This window comes from Sceloporus occidentalis, unplaced genomic scaffold (genome assembly GCF_023333645.1).
Source record: "Sceloporus occidentalis isolate IW3139 unplaced genomic scaffold, rSceOcc1.0.p SCAF_246, whole genome shotgun sequence".
NCBI classification, from domain to species: domain Eukaryota; kingdom Metazoa; phylum Chordata; class Lepidosauria; order Squamata; family Phrynosomatidae; genus Sceloporus; species Sceloporus occidentalis.
The window spans coordinates 948796-967713 of record NW_028317226.1 but is presented as its reverse complement, the minus strand read 5'-3'; the positions used below and the strand labels follow the sequence as shown (position 1 = coordinate 967713).

At 44.9% G+C, this 18918-nt stretch overlaps 1 protein-coding gene across 1 annotated transcript in view; it reads left to right on the top strand.

Moving 5' to 3' along the window:
• Nucleotides 1-12123: 12123 nt before the first annotated feature.
• Nucleotides 12124-18918, top strand: part of LOC149276133 (paralemmin-1-like) — a 38455-nt gene continuing 31660 nt past the window's right edge. Inside the window, exons 1-2 of the mRNA XM_089503870.1 lie at nt 12124-12300; nt 17081-17161. Coding sequence (XP_089359996.1) covers nt 12124-12300; nt 17081-17161 — 258 coding nt within the window. The remainder of the gene's footprint in view (nt 12301-17080; nt 17162-18918) is intronic.

The following is an 18918-nucleotide window of genomic DNA, read 5'->3' as shown; positions in this document are numbered from 1 at the left end:
AAATCATGATGTGTATTTATCGGAATTGTATAGCATGCCCTAATGTGCATGTTATGGGCTGTCACGTCCCTGCTCAATCAGTAACTGAAAATAGCATGCATTTTTGTACGTACCTTAGGCCATGAAGATTTACCAAACTGTTATTTTTCAACACAAATTATCTAGCTATTACATATGTCATGTTACTATAAAAGTATATTCAGTCATATATATACATATATGGGTGGCTGTTTTAGATACCTAAAGCCTCTGAAGTACCTTTCGCATATCGCATTCTCTGCAGTGTTCAAATTATGGTCGTTAGAATACCAGAAACTGATACATAGCTAAGCACACAGACAGCAGTAATATCCTGGGATTTTGATGGTACTTGAATCTCAAGATTGTAAGCTTGCGAGCAGGGCTCTCTCCACCTAATGTATCGTTTTGTCTTAGTCTGTCAGTTCTCGTCTTGTCACACCCCTTGAATATATGTATTGTATTAAGCGCTGCGTAAACTGTTGGCGCTATATAAATAAAAGATAATAATAATAAATTGAACTTGTTCAATTTCATAATTATTCATTGAAAGCCAGCCAAGAACATTCCAAAACAAAATATTCAGGTTACTATTATAGGACCCAGGATACAATACAGGTGGACCTTAAATAGAGTCAGGGCCGGACTGGCCCACCGGGATACCGGGAAATTTCCCGGTGGGCCGGAAGGTCCGTGGGCTGGGCGGCCGGCAGACTTACCATGAAGACAGCCGCTGAGCGGCTGCAAATGGCAATGAACGCCTCCCTCGGTGCCAGGGGCGGGCTGGGCAGGGGGGCAATTGCCCCCCAGGCTTCCCGAAATCTAACCAAAGCGGCCGCTGGGTGCTGATGCGGCCGGCCGGCATCAGCACCCAGCAGCCGTGTGCGATGGCCGTCTAGTGATGGGAGCAGTGTGAGGGGTGAAAGCTCCGCCCCCTCGCACTGACCTTTCACCCCTCACGCTGCTCCCATCACTATGCGGCCATCAGATTGCTGGGAATGTAATCTGAACGGCCGGTGCGTGCTGATGCCGCCGGCCGGCTCTGCTTTAATACTTTTTTTTTACTTTATATGGCAAGCCGATCCAGCTTACCATATAAATAAAAAAAAAAGTGTTAAGGTAGCTCCGGCCGGCGGCATCAGCACGCACCGGCCGTTTAGATTACATTCCCAGCAGTCTGATGGCCGCATAGTGATGGGAGCAGCGTGAGGGGTGGAAGCTCCGCCCCCTCGCACTCAGACTGCTGCAGCACCGGATGTCAGGTCAGTGGCGTCCTGTCAGCATAGAGGAGAACAGTGTGCAGCTACCAGGAAGTCAAGACAAGTAGAAGGTGAGTAAAATAATGTATTTTTTGTACTGTATAATGTTTTTTGTATTTGTTAAAAACAAAAAAAATCGGCATGTGTGTGTATGTAAGTGTGTCCCCCTATATGCCACTCTGCCTCCGGAAATGCCTTATACCCCCCTATATGCCACTCTGTCCCATGATATGCCTTTTAACCCCCTATATGCCAGAGTTGCATATAGGGGTATAAGGCATTTCTGGATGCAGAGTGACATATAGGGGGTCAAAAGGCATATCTGGAGGCAGAGTGGGATAAAGGGGGTTTAAAGGTATATCATGGGGCAGAGGAGCATATAGGAGGGTATAAAGCATATCGGGGAGGCAGAGTGGCATATAGGGGGCATAAGGCTTTTCTGGAGGCAGAGTGCCCCATGATATGCCTTTTAACCCCCTTCATGCCACTCTGCCTCCAGAAAGGCCTTATACCCCCTATATGCCACTCTGTCCCATGATATGCCTTTTAACCCCCTATATGGCAGAGTGGCATATAGGGGGTTAGAAGGCATATCATGGGACAGAGTGGCATATATTATTTTTTATTTAATATGGCAAGCTGGATCGGCTTGCCATATAAAGTAAACAAAAATGTCCCATGATATGCCTTTTAACCTCCTATATGGCAGAGTGGCATATAGGGGGTTAGAAGGCATATCATGGGACAGAGTGGCATATAGGAGGGTTGAGGCATATCAGGGAGGCAGAGTGGCATATAGGGGGGTATAAGGCTTTTCTGGAGGCAGAGTGCCCCATGATATGCCTTTTAACCCCCTTTATGCAACTCTGCCTCCAGAAATGCCTTATACCCCCCTATATGCCACTCTGTCCCATGATATGCCTTTTAACCCCCTATATGCCAGAGTGGCATATAGGGGTATAAGGCATTTTTGGATGCAGAGTGACATATAGGGGGTCAACGGCATATCTGGAGGCAGAGTGGCATAAAGGGAGTTAAAAGGGATGTCATGGGGCAGAGGGGCATATAGGAGGGTATAAAGCATATTGGGGAGGCAGAGTGGCATATAGGGGGCATAAGGCTTTTCTGTAGGCAGAGTGCCCCATGATATGCCTTTTAACCCCCTTTATGCCACTCTGCCTCCAGAAATGCCTTATACCCCCCTATATGCCACTCTGTCCCATGATATGCCTTTTAACCCCCTATGTGGCAGAGTGGCATATAGGGGGTTAGAAGGCATATCATGGGACAGAGTGGCATATAGGGGTATAAGGCATTTCTGGATGCAGAGTGAGGGTATAAAGAGAGGGTATAAAGCATATCAGGGAGGCAGAGTGGCATATAGGGGGTATAAGGCATTTCTGGAGGCAGAGTGGCATATAGGGGGTTAGAAGGCATATCAGGGGGGCAGAGTGGCAAGCCTGGGGGCAGAGGTGCATAACTCGGGGGTAGGTTGTCAAATGAAAGGAAATAAAAACCAAATATGTCTCAATCATAGCTTTTATTAAATATGGAAAAAAATAGTCTACATGAATTAATAAAGAAATAAAAGTTTCTTACCAGAATATCGTGAAGAATAATGTGATCAGTGTTTTGTTCCACTAAATAAAATGGAACTCTTTCATCTAACAATGTTCGCAGTAGTAAATGTTTTGATCCTATTATGTGTAATGTATTTAATTTATTAGGGCCTTTTAACACTTTTGCTTTCTGGCATTTTAATACAAATAATGAGATAAAAAGAATTGCACATAGTGTGACGCGGGTATTTATAAGGGGTGCGTGTGGGTATAAGAGCTTCACCGTGAGATAAACTATATGGGGTGGTCTCCAAATTTTTCCAGGGCTGCTTTTCAGTCCCAGTCCGGCCCTGAATAGAGTGTCCCTCTTTAAGAGGGAGATTCCCTCTTGGGTACCCATATCCCTATGGTGTTCTTTCTTGTAATTACAGTATGTTGCTCTTTTTCAGCAGCTCAGAACATGGAAATCTTGTTTTTTAAAAGATCCTGGGCTACAGCCCAAAGCAAGAATACAATATTGATTTAGGAGCCAAATGACTACGAAATGGAGAAATATTTAAAGCACATTAGAATTTATCTAAATAGCCATGGGACTTTTATCAAATCTTAGCACTTCACTATCTAGTATAACTTTAGTAGGCTCATACTCCCCCAATGGCATACGCCTGTGACCTAAGTGTTGATGTCCCTGACTTCTTGATTCCTGGCATATGATGTGGTGCAAAGGCACCCAGCATAGGACCCGGTTTGACTGTATGAAGCTCCATGCTGGAGAAAGGAGATTTAGCCCTTTGACTTCTGGGATCATTTTTGGTTTGGTGGGCCCTGCAGGCCAAGACAATTTTTGTGGGTTTACCTTAGTTATAATACTGAAGCCTATGTGGGGTTTTTTCAGGACAAATTAAGCTATTCATAAATATCCTAGGAAATGTATCCAACAGATGTGATGGCATATGCATAAAAATTGGAGACAAAGGCTGTGTAAGTGACCGTACCGATCATGTCGCAGGGTAGGCAGACATAAGATGGTGGTTATATTTATGCCATATAATTATAAGATTTTACTAAAACATGACGTAAAGTCATGATTTTATGAAAGACACGGAGGCGATTATTGTGCATTTAACCCTTTCTTTACTCCAACAGCAGCAAAGAAAAACTATACAACATTGGTAGAAAAAAGTAAATAACCATAAGATACACAATAACTCCTCCCACATCGTCATCATGGCCATATAAAGGGAAGCACTGTCCACACTCCTCCTCTTTCTTGGCTGCGACGAGGACCAGTCTCCCAAAACCAGCGAAAAACCGCGGTGAGTCCAACGTGGAAACCACCAAATCAACGGAGAACATCAAGCACCGGCACGTAGAGAAGGACCGAGCACCAGAACTGTAGGGACCCAAAAAAGGGTTCAGGAATCAGCCTGAAAAATAGGAACAGAGAATGTGGAGCGCATTAGAACCAACCAAGTCACAATGACCATAGTACAAAGAACAGGCGCATGAGACCAGACACAAAGCCACAGGAATGTAAAAATGCAAAGGGCAATATTAACGCAATAAAGACAGGTGAGAAAATAAAGAATGACACCAGGAAACAGTAACCAAAGCAAACCGGAAAGACCGGAATACCCACCAACAGCACCACCTAGACGGGAGGGAAAATAAAAAGATGCAAAATAAACAGAAACAAACCCAAGGGAGGGACAATAATCGCCTCCGTGTCTTTCATAAAATCATGACTTTACGTCATGTTTTAGTAAAATCTTATAATTTTATTTCAAGACACGGAGGCTCATATTGTGCAAGTTTAAAGCTGAGAAACCACCGAAGAAAACACATGCTCAATAGGCTTGAAATAGAACTCCTTGAAGGTAGACTCCCTAGACCAGTCCGCCGAACGGAGAATGTCCTCCAAACGGCCCCCCAACTCTAAAACTTTGGAGGCAGCAGCACTTCTAGTGGAATGCGCCCCAAACCTGGAGAGATTCAGGCCCGCTAGAGCCATCACCCACTTAATCCAGCGAGAAAGGGAGGCCGAGGAGATAGGAAGATGAGGATGGCGGAAAGACAGGAAAAGCTGAGGGGAATCCGACGTCCGGAAGGGAGAGGTGCGCCGTTCATACTCCTGAAGGCAAGAAACCGGGCATAACGAAGGGTTGGACGGGAAAGCCGGGTAAGTGACCGTCTTAATCGCCGTCTTGGTACGACGTGAAATGTCGAAACGAACACCTTCAGGGACATAGGACCTAGCGTTCCAATCTAAAGCACGCACATCCGAAACACGTTTGCAAGAGATAAGGCACAAAAGCATGGCCAATTTAGCCGATAACTGCCTTAAGGAGAGGGCAGGGTTAGAGGGCCAAGCGAGAAAGAGGTTAAGAACCAAGTTAACATCCCAGGTGGACGAGTACTTCGGCAGAGGAGGTCTAGAAAGCCGAATCCCCTTAAGCAGGTGACAGATCACGGCATGCTTACCCACCGGAACACTGTCAAACCCGAAATGAGCAGCAGAAATGGCCGAGCGATATAAATTGATGGTCCTATAGGCGCGACCTGAATCAAAAAGAGAGGTGAGAAATTGAACAACAGCGGTTAAAGGAGCTGAAAAGGGATCCAGATCCCGTCCCATGCACTAAGAAGCCCAAGCCTTCCAGGCTGCACGGTAAGATCTGTGAGTGCCTGGCGACCAAGCTCCTGCCAGGAGCTGCCGAGCTGAGTCCGAAAGGCCTGGGAGCAACCAGGAACCCCGGAAACCAAACACGCCAGGAGAGACAGACTGCCGTCCAGAATCAGGGGGTGCGGGGACCCGAAAGGATCCCGAAGAAGCTGAGACTGGGAGTGCAACACTCGAGGAACCGCAACCACCAGGTCCAAAAGACTGGGGAACCATGGCTGGGATGGCCAGAAGGGAACCACGAGAACCACTGACGCCTGCTGACGCCGAATCTGGAGAAGCGTCCTGGAAATCATCGCAAATGGTGGGAAAGCGTAGAGGCGTCCCGCGGACCAATCCTGAAGGAAGGCGTCGACGGCCAGGGCGTCTGGGTCTGGACGCCAGCTGTAAAAAAGCGGGAGACGAGAGTTCAGTCGAGAGGCAAATAAATCGATGTGGAGCGGACCCCACAAGGCCATAAGAGATGAAAAAACCTGGCCCTCTAGAGTCCAATCGCTGGCATCCGAAAGATAACGCGAATTCCAATCCGCCACCGTATTGGAAAGACCAGGGATGTACTCCGCCTGGACCATGATATTCCGGTCCAAGCAAAAAGACCAAAGGTCCTTGGCCAACTCTGCCAAAATGGGCGATCGAGTCCCCCCTAGGCAGTTGATGTACCGAACCGCAGACACGTTGTCCATGCGCAATCTGATGCAGGTGTTGATACAGGACTTGGAAAAACTCCTGATAGCAAACGAGCCCGCCAGGAGTTCCAGACAGTTGATGTGTAGACCAACCTCCAGCTGAGACCACGGACCTCCTGTGGACGTCGCCCCACATCTCGCACCCCAACCGTGTAAACTGGCGTCGGACTCGATGGACATCTCTGGTAGGATTCCGAAAATCGCCTTGCCATTCCAGGCCGAGATGTTGGCCAACCACCAACGCAATTCGCCCACCGTCGGCGGGTCCAGAGTGACTGAATCCGCGTAGGACGCTCCCAGGCGCAGATGGTTGATCTTCAGGCGCTGCATTGCCCTGTAGTGAAGCGGAGCAGGGAAGATTGCTTGGATGGAGGTGGACAACAGGCCAATTATCCTGGCCAGGTGACGTATGGAAATCGTGCGAAGACGAAGGACCCTGCGGAGTTCCTTCTTGATGGAATGACAAAGCCGAGAAACTCCAGACGTTGGGACGGGATGAGACGGGATTTCTCCCAGTTGATGAGAAACCCAAGGCTTTGGATCAGGGCCAGCGTCCATCGGGTGTGTAAGCGCAGCACGCTCTTGTCCTGCGCCAAAAGGAGCATGTCGTCCAGATAGATGATAAGGCGGACGCCCCGGGAGCGCAGCAGAGCCACCACCGGCTTGAGCAGCTTGGTGAAGCACCAAGGAGCAGAAGACAGCCCGAATGGTAGGCAGGTGAACCGCCAGGACACATTGCGCCAACGGAAACGCAGAAGATTCCTGGATTCCTTCGCTATCGGAACCGTGAGGTAGGCGTCTTTGAGGTCGATCTTGGCCATCCAATCGTCCGTCAGCAGCAGGTCTCTGAGGAGATGAATCCCCTCCATCTTGAAGTGCCTGTAACGAACGTGAAAATTTAGACGGCGGAGGTTGATTACCGGTCTAAGACCACCTCCCTTTTTGCGAACCAGAAAAATTTTGCTGGTGAAGCCCGGAGCGTCTGGAGGAGCACGCTCTATCGCTCGTTTCTCCGCCAGGGAGGATATCTCTAGGTCTACAAGCTTGGAGTCCTGTCGGGAAAAATGGAAAGGCATGGGAAAGAGCTGCAGAGGTGGAAGGCTTACCAAATCGATCACGTAGCCGCGCACGGTATGAATCACCCACGAATCGGAGGTTATCGACTGCCAGACCTGTAAAAAATGGGTGAGTCTGCCCCCCACAGGATACCGGGAAGAATGGGTAATGAAAGGAAGGCTTACCAGTGGGTCTGCGGGTGAACTGCGCACCGCGTTGTCCTCTAGCCCTCCAAGGGCGACCTCGCTGCGGGAAGAAGGGAGACCTGCCACCGGAAAAGGTCTGGAAGGGAGCTCGCTGGGACGAGTAGTACGAATAGGAGCCTCGGCCCGTGTGAGCTGAGCCTTGGGAGGAACGGCCGGACAGACGACCCCTGAATCTGCCGGCCCTGGGAGAGACCCGTTGATGGAAAACCTTGCGCATGGATGTTTGCGCCTTGTCTAAAGCAGTAAAAGCTCCCACAAAACGACCCAGGTCTTTAATAAATGAGTCTCCGAAAAGCATTCCTTGAGCTTCACTCCCCATCTCAGTAAGGGCAAGGTTGGACAACTTGGGCTCTATCTTAAACAAGATGGCCTTACGACGTTCGATGGAGAGAGAAGAGATAGTATTTCCCGCAATACATATGGCCCTCTGCATCCAGCCTCTGAGGACCATAGGGTCCGGAGGGGTACCTGATTCCAGCCAGTCCTCAATGAGCTGGAACATTTTGGTCAGAGGACTAAAAATGTCAAGGTGTTTGTCCTGGGTGGCCCTCAAGGCAGACTCTAGACCTTTACGGGGGTTCCATCCAGATTTAGATAAAAACTGGACCATTTTAGGGTCCACGACGGGCGTCTCACAAACCTTACCCGGGACAATAGGCCTGGGACACTCGGCGCGTAATTTATTTCGCGAATTTTTACTCAGCTTGCGGACTCTGGCCTGCAAATAACGGGCCACATGGTCAGAGGGTACCCACTCGGCAGAGCGGGGGTGATGTAAACCCTCGGGGTCAAAGAACGGCTCCCCAAACTGATCCAGAACCAAGGGTTCCGAGGTCTTAGAGGAAGGGGCAGTCTGGGGACCCTCTGCAGGAGCAGGGGTTTCAGAAGGGAGAGCCGTGTCGTCCGCGGTCTGACCTGTCACCGATGAATCAGAGTCAGAGTCAGACCCATACCAAGCCTCCTCAGGTGACCCTGCATCAGAGTCGGACGCGCTTGAGGATTGTGCCCTAGCACACCTCCATTTCCTCGCCCGTTCTGCCCGGCGAGTAAGGGCTCTCTTGCGCTTTGAGATAGCGCCTTCCAGGATGGGTCTAGTACCATCAGTCATAGATGTTCTGGAGGCTGACGCACGCGTATGACGTGACTTACATGCCGCTTTCTTGCCCTCATGAGCTATAGGGGCCGAACCAAAAGATTGTTCTGGGGCCAGGGCCGAACCAGCAAAAGACTTATGAAAAGCCTGGGCCAGGGATGAAGATAATGCCGAGGTCATTGAATTCATTGCTGAGGCAATAGCCCGAGAAACCGAATTATTTAAATCTCTTAATGGGTCAAAACCAGAGTTCAAACCTTCTCTCACAGGAGCATCCTGATCAGAGAGATCCCCAGAGGGAGAACCATTACCAGCCATAATATGAATAGATATAGGGATATGCCCCTGAAGGAAGAGCAACAGAAATAGGCTGCAAACAACAACAGAAGAAATCCCAAAGAAACAGAAACGTGTAACTGTAAAACCAAGCCAGAAAGGAGAGAAAGAAGAGTATTCTAACTCTCAAACGTAGAAAATAGCCGAAAAAGACCAACCGCTTCTCTCCCAAGGCTCCTATCACCCGCGGGTACAGACAAAAATGGCACCCGCGATAATGAGGGGAGGAGCCTGGGGCAGAAGCGCGCGAAGCCGTCAGCCGCAACGCCCCGCGAATAGGCGTGACGCGGCGAAAAACGGACGAATGAATTAAGATGGCCGCGGCTAATAGAGAAACCAGCCGCGGCACCAGAAACGAGCGAGCGGAGAAGCGAGCAAGTGCTCGCTGCCGCCGCAACAGCTGACTCCACCGCCGGCACGCGAGGGAGAAGCGCCGCGACAGCCGGGGCGGAGGCAAGGTAAACCAGCTGGCGAACCACGCGTAAGCAGAACCGCGCGGGGAATGAGCCAGGAAAAAACGTAAGGGACAGGGGAAGACGAAAGGAAAGAATAACGTGGGAGGGAATAGACCCGCGAGAGGAGCAGGGAAACAATCGTAAAACAATAAAATGATCAGCAAGAGCCGATTAAGTACAATATAAAGCACCAATAACTGACACAGTAAATGAAGTAGATATAGAAACACTGAAATATACTTATCTGCTTTTGGAGCAGCAAAGAAAGAGGAGGAGTGTGGACAGTGCTTCCCTTTATATGGCCATGATGACGATGTGGGAGGAGTTATTGTGTATCTTATGGTTATTTACTTTTTTCTACCAATGTTGTATAGTTTTTCTTTGCTGCTGTTGGAGTAAAGAAAGGGTTAAATGCACAATATGAGCCTCCGTGTCTTGAAATAAAATTATACTAAAGTAACAAAACTGAATGTTGCAGAATCTTGTAATACCTTTTTTATTGGACTAACAGTATTTAAAATAATAGACAAGCTTTCGGGAGTCCTCCCTTTATCAAGTCAAAAGCATTTCTGACCAAGCAAGTGAAAAACACAGTTTAAAACTGACCAGTACATGTTCTGATACAGGGTTAAAACAGGGGTTAAAACAACACGGTAGAGAATTTGCAGACAAAAAACTAAGAGGGTCGTAAATAGTAAATAGTGGCATATACTGCACAGATAAGGCTAGGGGGGGAGCAGGGGTAAGCGTGTAGGAGAGAGAAGAGAAAAAAAAACACAAAAAAAAACACAGGTTATAAGAAGTTTTGATTCAGTTTTTTTGCATTCTTATACACTGGACTAATACGGCTACCCCAAACTACAGTACTAAAGTAACACAATCTAGAAATACAGTGACTTTTTTTGTCCTGCATGACCATGCTTTTGTGGGTCACAGATTTGATTACTGTACTTTGTGATATTATATGTTGCTGGTTGAATGTCTAATCAGCCCCAATATTGTTTTTTTGTTGGTGTCATTGTTGAAGTGATAGGTTTATAGACATAAGTATTTATATAAATTTATGTGCATGTACATGTATTTATTTTTACAGTTGGACTGTGTGTAGATTGATTTTTCTTCTGTGCCGGCAAACTAATCTAGCTATAGATCAGCTGTCTATGTGAAGGCACGTTTCATTAACACATTACCATGGAAACTGGCAGTGACACTAAGTTTACTTTATCCGTAGACACTTTTTTCCCCTGCATTGTCTGGCTTCCATATAACGGATGGTTGGCGTTTTCCAGGGGAGGGCTGGCAGCCTAAGGCCTGGGGGCAAGTCTAGTCAAGTGGCCCGTTGCACCGCCGAATCAGCCCACCATCCATGCCCATCTTTTCCTGATTTTCTAACGCATATTGATGTAATGTGATGGGATTGGGAGTAATTAGTATGCTTAAAAAAAAAAATCATCATACACGGGACGTCTGAAGCCACAATTTAGTGCCACTAATTCTTTTTAATAAAATACGCAAATTTAAAAAGAGTAAATAACAGAAAACCTTTACTTTTCCTCCCACTGGTTTCTGGGCCTAGAAAGTTTTGTCCACTGAAGTGACTACAAATTCAGTAGGGCATTTTATCTCTGGATACCTAAACATTTAATAGTTCAATTTATTCCTACAGAAAGTAAAGTGCCAGGAAACAGAGGGCCAAGTACACACCAGGACAGGCTCTGCCACACGGGCACACCAGACACACACACCAGGACAGGCTCTGCCACACTGACACCCAAACACACACACTAGTCCAGGCTCTGCCACAACGACACCCAAACAAACACACACCAGGACAGGCTCTGCCACACCAACACCCAAACATACACACACACACACACCAGACCACGCTCTGACACACCGACACCCACACCCACACACACCAGGACAGGATATGCCACACTGACACCCAAACACACATACCAGGACAGGCTCTGCAACACCGACACACCAAACACACACCAGGACAGGCTCTGCCACACCGATACACCAAACACACACACCAGGACAGGCTCTGCCACACCGGCATACCAAACACACACACACACCAGGACAGGCTCTGCCACACCGGCACACCAGGACAGGCTCTGCCACACAGACACACCAAACACACACACACCAGGACAGGCTCTATCACACCGACACACCAAACACACACACACACACACACACACACCAGGACAGGCTCTGCCATTCCGACATCCAAACACACACACACCAGGACAGGCTCTGCCACACCAACACCCACATCAGTATGGGTTAATCTACACAAAGCATAAAAAATGCTTTCCACACTGGTTTGTTTTTTGTGTGTTTCCCCCTTGTGTATTGATGCCCCAGCCAGGTCCCCCTCTGGTTTTAATGTATCCCCCCAACATCCGTGTGTTGTGCCCCATGTGCATTTGTGCCCCCAGCCACCTCCCTTTGTGCATTTCCCAACCACCCTTGTGTATTGATTTAAGAGATGTCCCTAGCCAGTCCCCCTCCCTTGTGTATTGATGCTCCCTTTTTACTGGTTAATGTACCCATGTGTATTGCCCCCAGCCACCCACCCCCCTTTGTGTATTGATTTATGTGATGCCCCAACCACCCTGTTGTGTACTTATACCCCCCAGCCACCCCCTTTTTGTATTTAATTGTTGTCCCAAGGCACACCCCCCTTACACCTATCACCCCAACAATTTTTTTAATACTTATTTTTTTGCCGGCTTCCTTCCCTGCAGACTGCTCTCCTCCGACATGTTCTTCTCGTCACGAGGAGCTGTTCCGTGTGAGCCCGCCCCCTTGAGCGGCACATCGCCTCTACAAAGGGGTGGGACAAAGAGCCTCACTGAGGCACTGGGCCGCACGGTGCAGGCACGCTGGCCACTTAATGATTTTAAAACTCACAACCGCATCGACCGCAATCGCATCTCGGTGTGCACCGCATTATAGACGGCCCTGGCCGCTTAATTTAGATTCAGTTGCCCCCCCCCGCTTCGCCTTCCCCTGCATGTGATTATATGTATGTGGTTTTTTTTTTAAGTGGCGGCACATATGACACCCATGTTGATTAGTAAGCTATGAAATGAAATAAAACCTATACAGGTCAACAAAAATAATTTATAACCAATAATAACAATCCAACTGCTAGAGGACAAAATCTTTCGGAATGTATAAGTAAAAATACCATTATTAAAGTAATAATATGAGTGCTGGCACTTTAAACTGAATTATTTTGACCAGTTTCTCTAGAAAATCCACGGGCTTGCTAAGCATTCCTACGCATCATAAGAGTGAATTCAAGAGCACTATTGGATTTCTTTCTGTCTGGGGTGCTGATTTAGAAGAATTTAGCACAGCTGAAATCCAGATGTGTTTAATTTAAGGAGAGGAACAGGGCCCCTTTGTCTACACCACTACTAGACCTCATTTTACTGAAATTGCAGTCTGTCTGTATAGGACGGTTGTTCTTCTCAAAGGCATGCTAGCCTCTTTGATAACAGCATTTCCTCTGGCAAATGTAAAACAATACAGAAGAGGGGAAAAAATAAGCTTGCATGATATTTTTGCTTATAGTAATAGAGAAATTAAAAATTGTATAAAAAGAAAGGATTGTTTGGGAAACAAGTTACCATTTAAGATTTTGACAACAACATTGGCATCCATTAAGACATATCGGTAAAGAAGATGGAAAGGACAATGCTCCTCCTCAATGACCACAACTAGATCCAAATAAGTTTAATTTAGATTCTAAAACCCTTGCTAAAGTTGGAATCTGATGTATATACATATGTCACAGTTATCTTACTGATAATAAAGATAACAATAAGTTTGCAAGATTATTTACTTTAAAGTATACAGCAATCAGCCATATCATTATGACTACTGACACCGTGTGGGATATATTAGGCAGCAAGTGAACATTTCATCATCAAAGTTATTGTGTTAGAAGCAGGGAAATGGGCTAGCTTAAAGATCTGAGCGACTTTGACAAGGGCCAAATTGTGATGGCTAGACGACTGGGTCAGAGCATCTACAAAACTGCAGCTCTTGTGGGGTGTTCCCGGTCTGCAGTGGTCCAAGAAAGGAAAAGTGGTGAACCAACCACAGGGTCATGGGTGGCCAAGGCTTACTGATACACGTGGGGGACGAAGAATGCCCCGTGTGGTCAAATCCAACAGAGCTACTCTAGCTCAAATTGCTGATGGTTCTAATAGAAAGGTGTCAGAACACAAGGTGCATCGCAGTTTGTTGTGTATGGGGTTGCGTAGCCACAGACCAGTCAGGGTGCACATGGTAACCCCTGTCCACTGCCGAAAGTGCCTACAATGGGCCTGTGAGCGTAAGAACTGGTCCACGGAGCAATGAAAGTAGGTGGCCTGGTCTGATGAATCACAATTTCTTTTTACATCACGTGGATGGCCGGGTGCGTGTGCGTCGCTTACCTAGAGAACATATGGCACCAGGATGCATCCATGGAAGCCCCACCTTGCAACTTACAGGACTTCAAGTATCTTCTGGTAACGTCTTGGTGCCAGATACCACAGCACACCTTCAGAGGTCTTGTGGAGTCCATGCAGGAGACAAATGAAATTATTCTTTGCAATGACAGCAGAAAGTAATGATAATTATATCAATGATTGTTAATTGTTGTTAGTGTCTGGGTGCCTGTCTCTGATTGTAATAAGTGCTACTAGTACTGAAGATCCATTTTATTTTTACCCCGACTGTGTTGTTGTATGTTGCATATTGCATATCTTTTACACAGCATAAATGAACATAAATCAAAATATAGTCATGTGTAAATAATTTAATCCACTGAGATCAGACAAAATCACTAAGAAGATATCCCACAGTTACTTTGTTGTTCAGCCTACTTAGGTCCATATGATAATGACATCATGGCATTTGTCACATATCAAATACAAGAAAAGTATTGAAGTCCACATGCTACTTTCTATATAGGTGTATAAATCTGCACCTTTAGAATCCTTCTTGAACTTGTTACATTATGAGATGATTGATAAGTTTGATGCTGATATATTACCATTATATATAAATATAGCATTGTTTACATAAATGTGACTGATTAAGGATTTTGTCTTTGGTACTATTGATTTATGGTTAATGTGACAATGGAGTACAGTTTTTTTGCAGACATGGCACTTTAAATGATTTGGATTTAGATCATTACTATTCACAGCCTTAATCTGCCATTCACAATATACATTTATTTACGAAATCCATTTCTTGCAGCTTATATTGTCAGGTCAAGTCACGATTCCATCATTGATGTGCAGGGATGATAAAGATCTGTTGTTTCATAGTCCTTTGCTGTTGCCGAAAGGGATTTTTTTAGCTCGTCTTGCTGGGTGTTTTGTTTATGGGTATTCAAAGTAATAAATCTCTGATGCTGAATGATGTCTTGATTCATCTAGTGAGCATGTCATGTGGCAGGGAGGTATACCCATCCATATATAGTTATATTGTTTGAATAAAACTCCCATGGCGCGTTATGAGGTATTCAAAGCGTAAAATCTAAAAGGTTTTAAATTAGCTGTTGGCTATTATTTGGCCATGTTTACTTTCCATATATTTCCATTCCACTCCACTTCTACTAAAAGACTGTCTGAGAATAGTCCATCCTCTGTACACTGTCCTGCTGTCCTGCTGTCATGTGTAGCTGCCTTATGTGTTCATTTAAATGGAAACTTTAATTACATGCAGACCTTTTGGGTACATATTCAGAGGTATGAGCTCCAGTGCAACAGGCCAGATCTACTGATGGCCTGTAAAATAAACATATTTATCCAAGAATTTAGCTTGGAATGCATGTGGCATGGCTGAATGTAAATTTATTCATTATTCTTCTTCCAGAATTTACTTGTAATATAAAATTGAATTGTGTTTAATTATCCTTGATGAAGATACACAAAATATTAATAAAAAGGAGGGTTTTACGAGATCCCCCTTATTCTTCTACACAGGAAGCCCTCCCATTAGTTTCAATGATTGGCTGTTTCAAGCATAAATGGGACCATGTAGAGGGCATTTATTTATGTATTTAACAGGTTGCAGAATGCATATTAAGGTACTTACAAAGTACTTTAATATACATTCTTTGTTGGTGAGGGTACACTGGCATGTCTGATTGTGAAGGAATTAATGGTATTTTGTCCCCTTCCTAAGTAAGTGCCACATTTTGTGCATTTACAATTCCTGGTGGTTTAGAAGATCAAATTATGCCACTTCTTGCATCATGTAGAAATATAGAAACATGAGTAAAACAGTACTGTTTTACATTAGAGGCTTTCTAACTAAATGCTAAAATACTGCTCAAGCAGGAATAGAAAGTCTGCCCTCAAATATAGATTGTTGCCAACTACCTAAACCTAATATTTTTATTCTTTCTCCAAGCACATAGGTAACAAAACATTTTATATGTAATAGAACACAAACCAAAGCTTTTTAAAGAAACCCAGTAATGACCGTATCTACTGGGACTTCAGTTCCTACACTACAAGGAAACATTAGAATCTCAAAAATGTTCGGGTTGTGTCAATAATAAATACTAAACAATTTTTTTAGCCCTTGTGGGAACTTAACATTTTTTGATCAGCAATAAGCCCTACTTCTGCTCTATTGAAAGTAAACAGAGTTTAGTAGTCCACTTGAAACACTATATTGGAGGCCACTCCCTCCACATGACCTCCTCTGTTAGCCAGTATGGCCCTTCTCGGGAGACTTCAGTGCCCTAATTCTATAAAGTAGAGTCACAAGTGAATAATGAAGTAGTTTCCATGTTGGGGGGTAAATCCATGGTGCCTATGGAGCAAAATAATGTAGCAATCACAGTACTTGTGGGAAAGGGTTTGTACATGCTGTATATCCTCTGAACAAATAAAATGTTTGTGAAAGTGTGCACAAACTGGCCTGGAGATTGAAGTACTACCTTCTACCAAAAGCTGAACAGAGACTCAGTGGAACTGTAGACAAGGTACCATTACAGGGCCACCTTAGGTCTCAACCTCTTAATTGTGTAATTGGCAGAGGTGTGAGGTCTTTGTCCTCTCTCCTTTACACTACTCACCATCCAGCAGTACACAACAATGGTGATGAGTGAGGTCTGTGTTTGAGTTCATGGACCCAAGTTTGGTCTATAATGATGAACTAGTTTTGTGGCATCATATTATGTCTTCAACATGCTCAAATGTGGTAATCTGGCAACCCTGAAGCTCCCAGCGGCACTAGGTGTTTTACTATGGTACCCATTTTATGCAACCTGTAACCCATTTTGACTTCAGCCTCCCTTCATACCTGAGTGCAACCTCCCTGGCCTTATCCTTTGGGGCAAGAGAAAAATTAGCCAAAGCCATCAATGATATCTGAAAACTGCATACGCGCAGTGGAATGTAAATATTATTAAAATGTTTAGGAAAACAATTATTTGAAAAGATGCTGAATTAGCTTGCAAAACTAATAATATCAATGGCCCTTTAAACTGAGAAATTGTGACTGTAGCAGCTGTTTCTAAACCCATGAGCGGGTGGATCTCTACATTGCCGATGACAGCAGCCAGTCCTGACGATACCATGTTATCACACCTCTCTTTGCTTTTTAATTAACAGTACAGCTAGTGCATGTTGTATCTCAGTTAGTGAACGGAAAAACAGTATACGTGCATTTTTTCATTTTTTTCTCTCCTCTTGTTAAGGAAAAAAGAAAACGACAGGCTGCAATTGAGGACAAAAGGCAGCAGCTCGACGACCAAATTCTCCAGCTGCAGCATCTGAAGGTAAGAGCCATGATCAGCACTGGGGAGTGGGGCTTAAAGAAATCATCTCTGTTAACCATGTGGTTAACTTTTGCATCTATATTTTATTACATCTTGAGTTTGATAAGGGTGATCTTTTTTTCTCCAGAATGCAGTCAAGAAGGAGCAATCACTGTATGCTTTCCTGCTAACATAGTTCAGTGCTATATAGCCATCCTGTGGTTTAATCAATGTGAGCAAGAAAGCATGTTACAATATATGCAAACATGTGTAAATGCAAACAGAATGGAATGGTGTGGTGATGCAGACGTGAGGCGTACCTTGTTAAAGCAAGGTGCAGTTGCCCGTGTAGAACAATATAACAATATGATGGACATTTTTGTTTATTATAGGATGAGGCTGCTAAATTTAGACTGATCGTGATAACTACAGTGTAATGTCAGAAATGTCTTGACTGATGTGGTTGCAGTTGGGATGAGGACATGAGGAATCAGTTTTCACCCCAATATTTTCCCAGGGTTTAGCCAATTTAAAATGTAAAATGTTTATATAGATAGAATTTGGAGTCATTTCTAGCTGTGTCTGGCTTATTACCTGAATTTAAGTAAACCTTACTTATATGGGTTAACGAAACCTAGGGAACATACCAAACTGAAAAATGCTCAAGGCTTAAGTACTAATTTATTTTGAAAAACAATCTTTGCACTATGTAAGCACATATAACGAGAACATTCTTTCCAGATTGTAGATAACACAAATTAATTATACTCCTGCAACGTTAACACCGTTAAAATATTCTTGCAATTTCTTGATAAATGAATAGTTATTTATTGTTTTATATAGTGCCATCATGGTCCACAGCACTGTATAATGGGTAAACAGCACATGGTGAGAAGGGCCCTGCTCAAATGAGCTTACAATCTAGAGGGAGTTAGGGTGTATAATGCAAGGAAATGTGCAGATATCCAGTTAGAGACAAAGGCAAGGCAGTTAGTTACATGATCTAAGACAGAGGGCGAGAGATAGGGAGAGGATAGATTTGGGTGTTATCGTTGTGCAGGTGGTATTGAAAACCAAAGGTAACGATGAGCTTGAAGAGGTGTTTAGGCTTGTGAGACAGGGAGGAGATAAGGGAAGTGAAGTAGGTTTCCTTAACAAGGGTAAGAGGAGAGTAGTAGGAATGTAGCATGTATTTACAGTGTAGGAAGTCAGAAACAGAATGAAGGTGAAAAGTGCCTGGGATGAGAGACGGGGAGAAGAAGGTAACGAGGGAGATATACAGATATAGTGTGGTAGTAGTGGGGACTAGAAAGAGATAAGACTTCTATTAATAAAATAGAGAATAGCAACAAGATGACTGTGGATGTGGTATTTTGAGAATAATGGTGATGGTAGTGAAATGGTAGTGAAATAAACCAGTATGCCAGCAATTGATGACAGATCAGAGAAGTTTTGACTGAATGGGTGCTTCCAAGTTCCCCTTTCTTCTTCATTGTTAGGGTACTTGTTGAACTTCTTGGTAAACTCCCATGGTAAACTCTTAATTATTGGCACAGATGGAAAGTGACCTGTGCCTCCAAAGATCACAAAGTCACATAAAAGTGTCTCTAAGACCAGATCTCCTAGTCATTAATCTTCCCGTTAAGTCCCAACCCCATTTCAACCCCTCTGCACATAGGTATCCTGCCCACTAAATGGCTGTGTCTTGGAAAATGTAAAGGTGTAAAATAAGAGCCAACTTATTTTTCTAATAATGTGAGTCAGTGGTATGTTAAGAA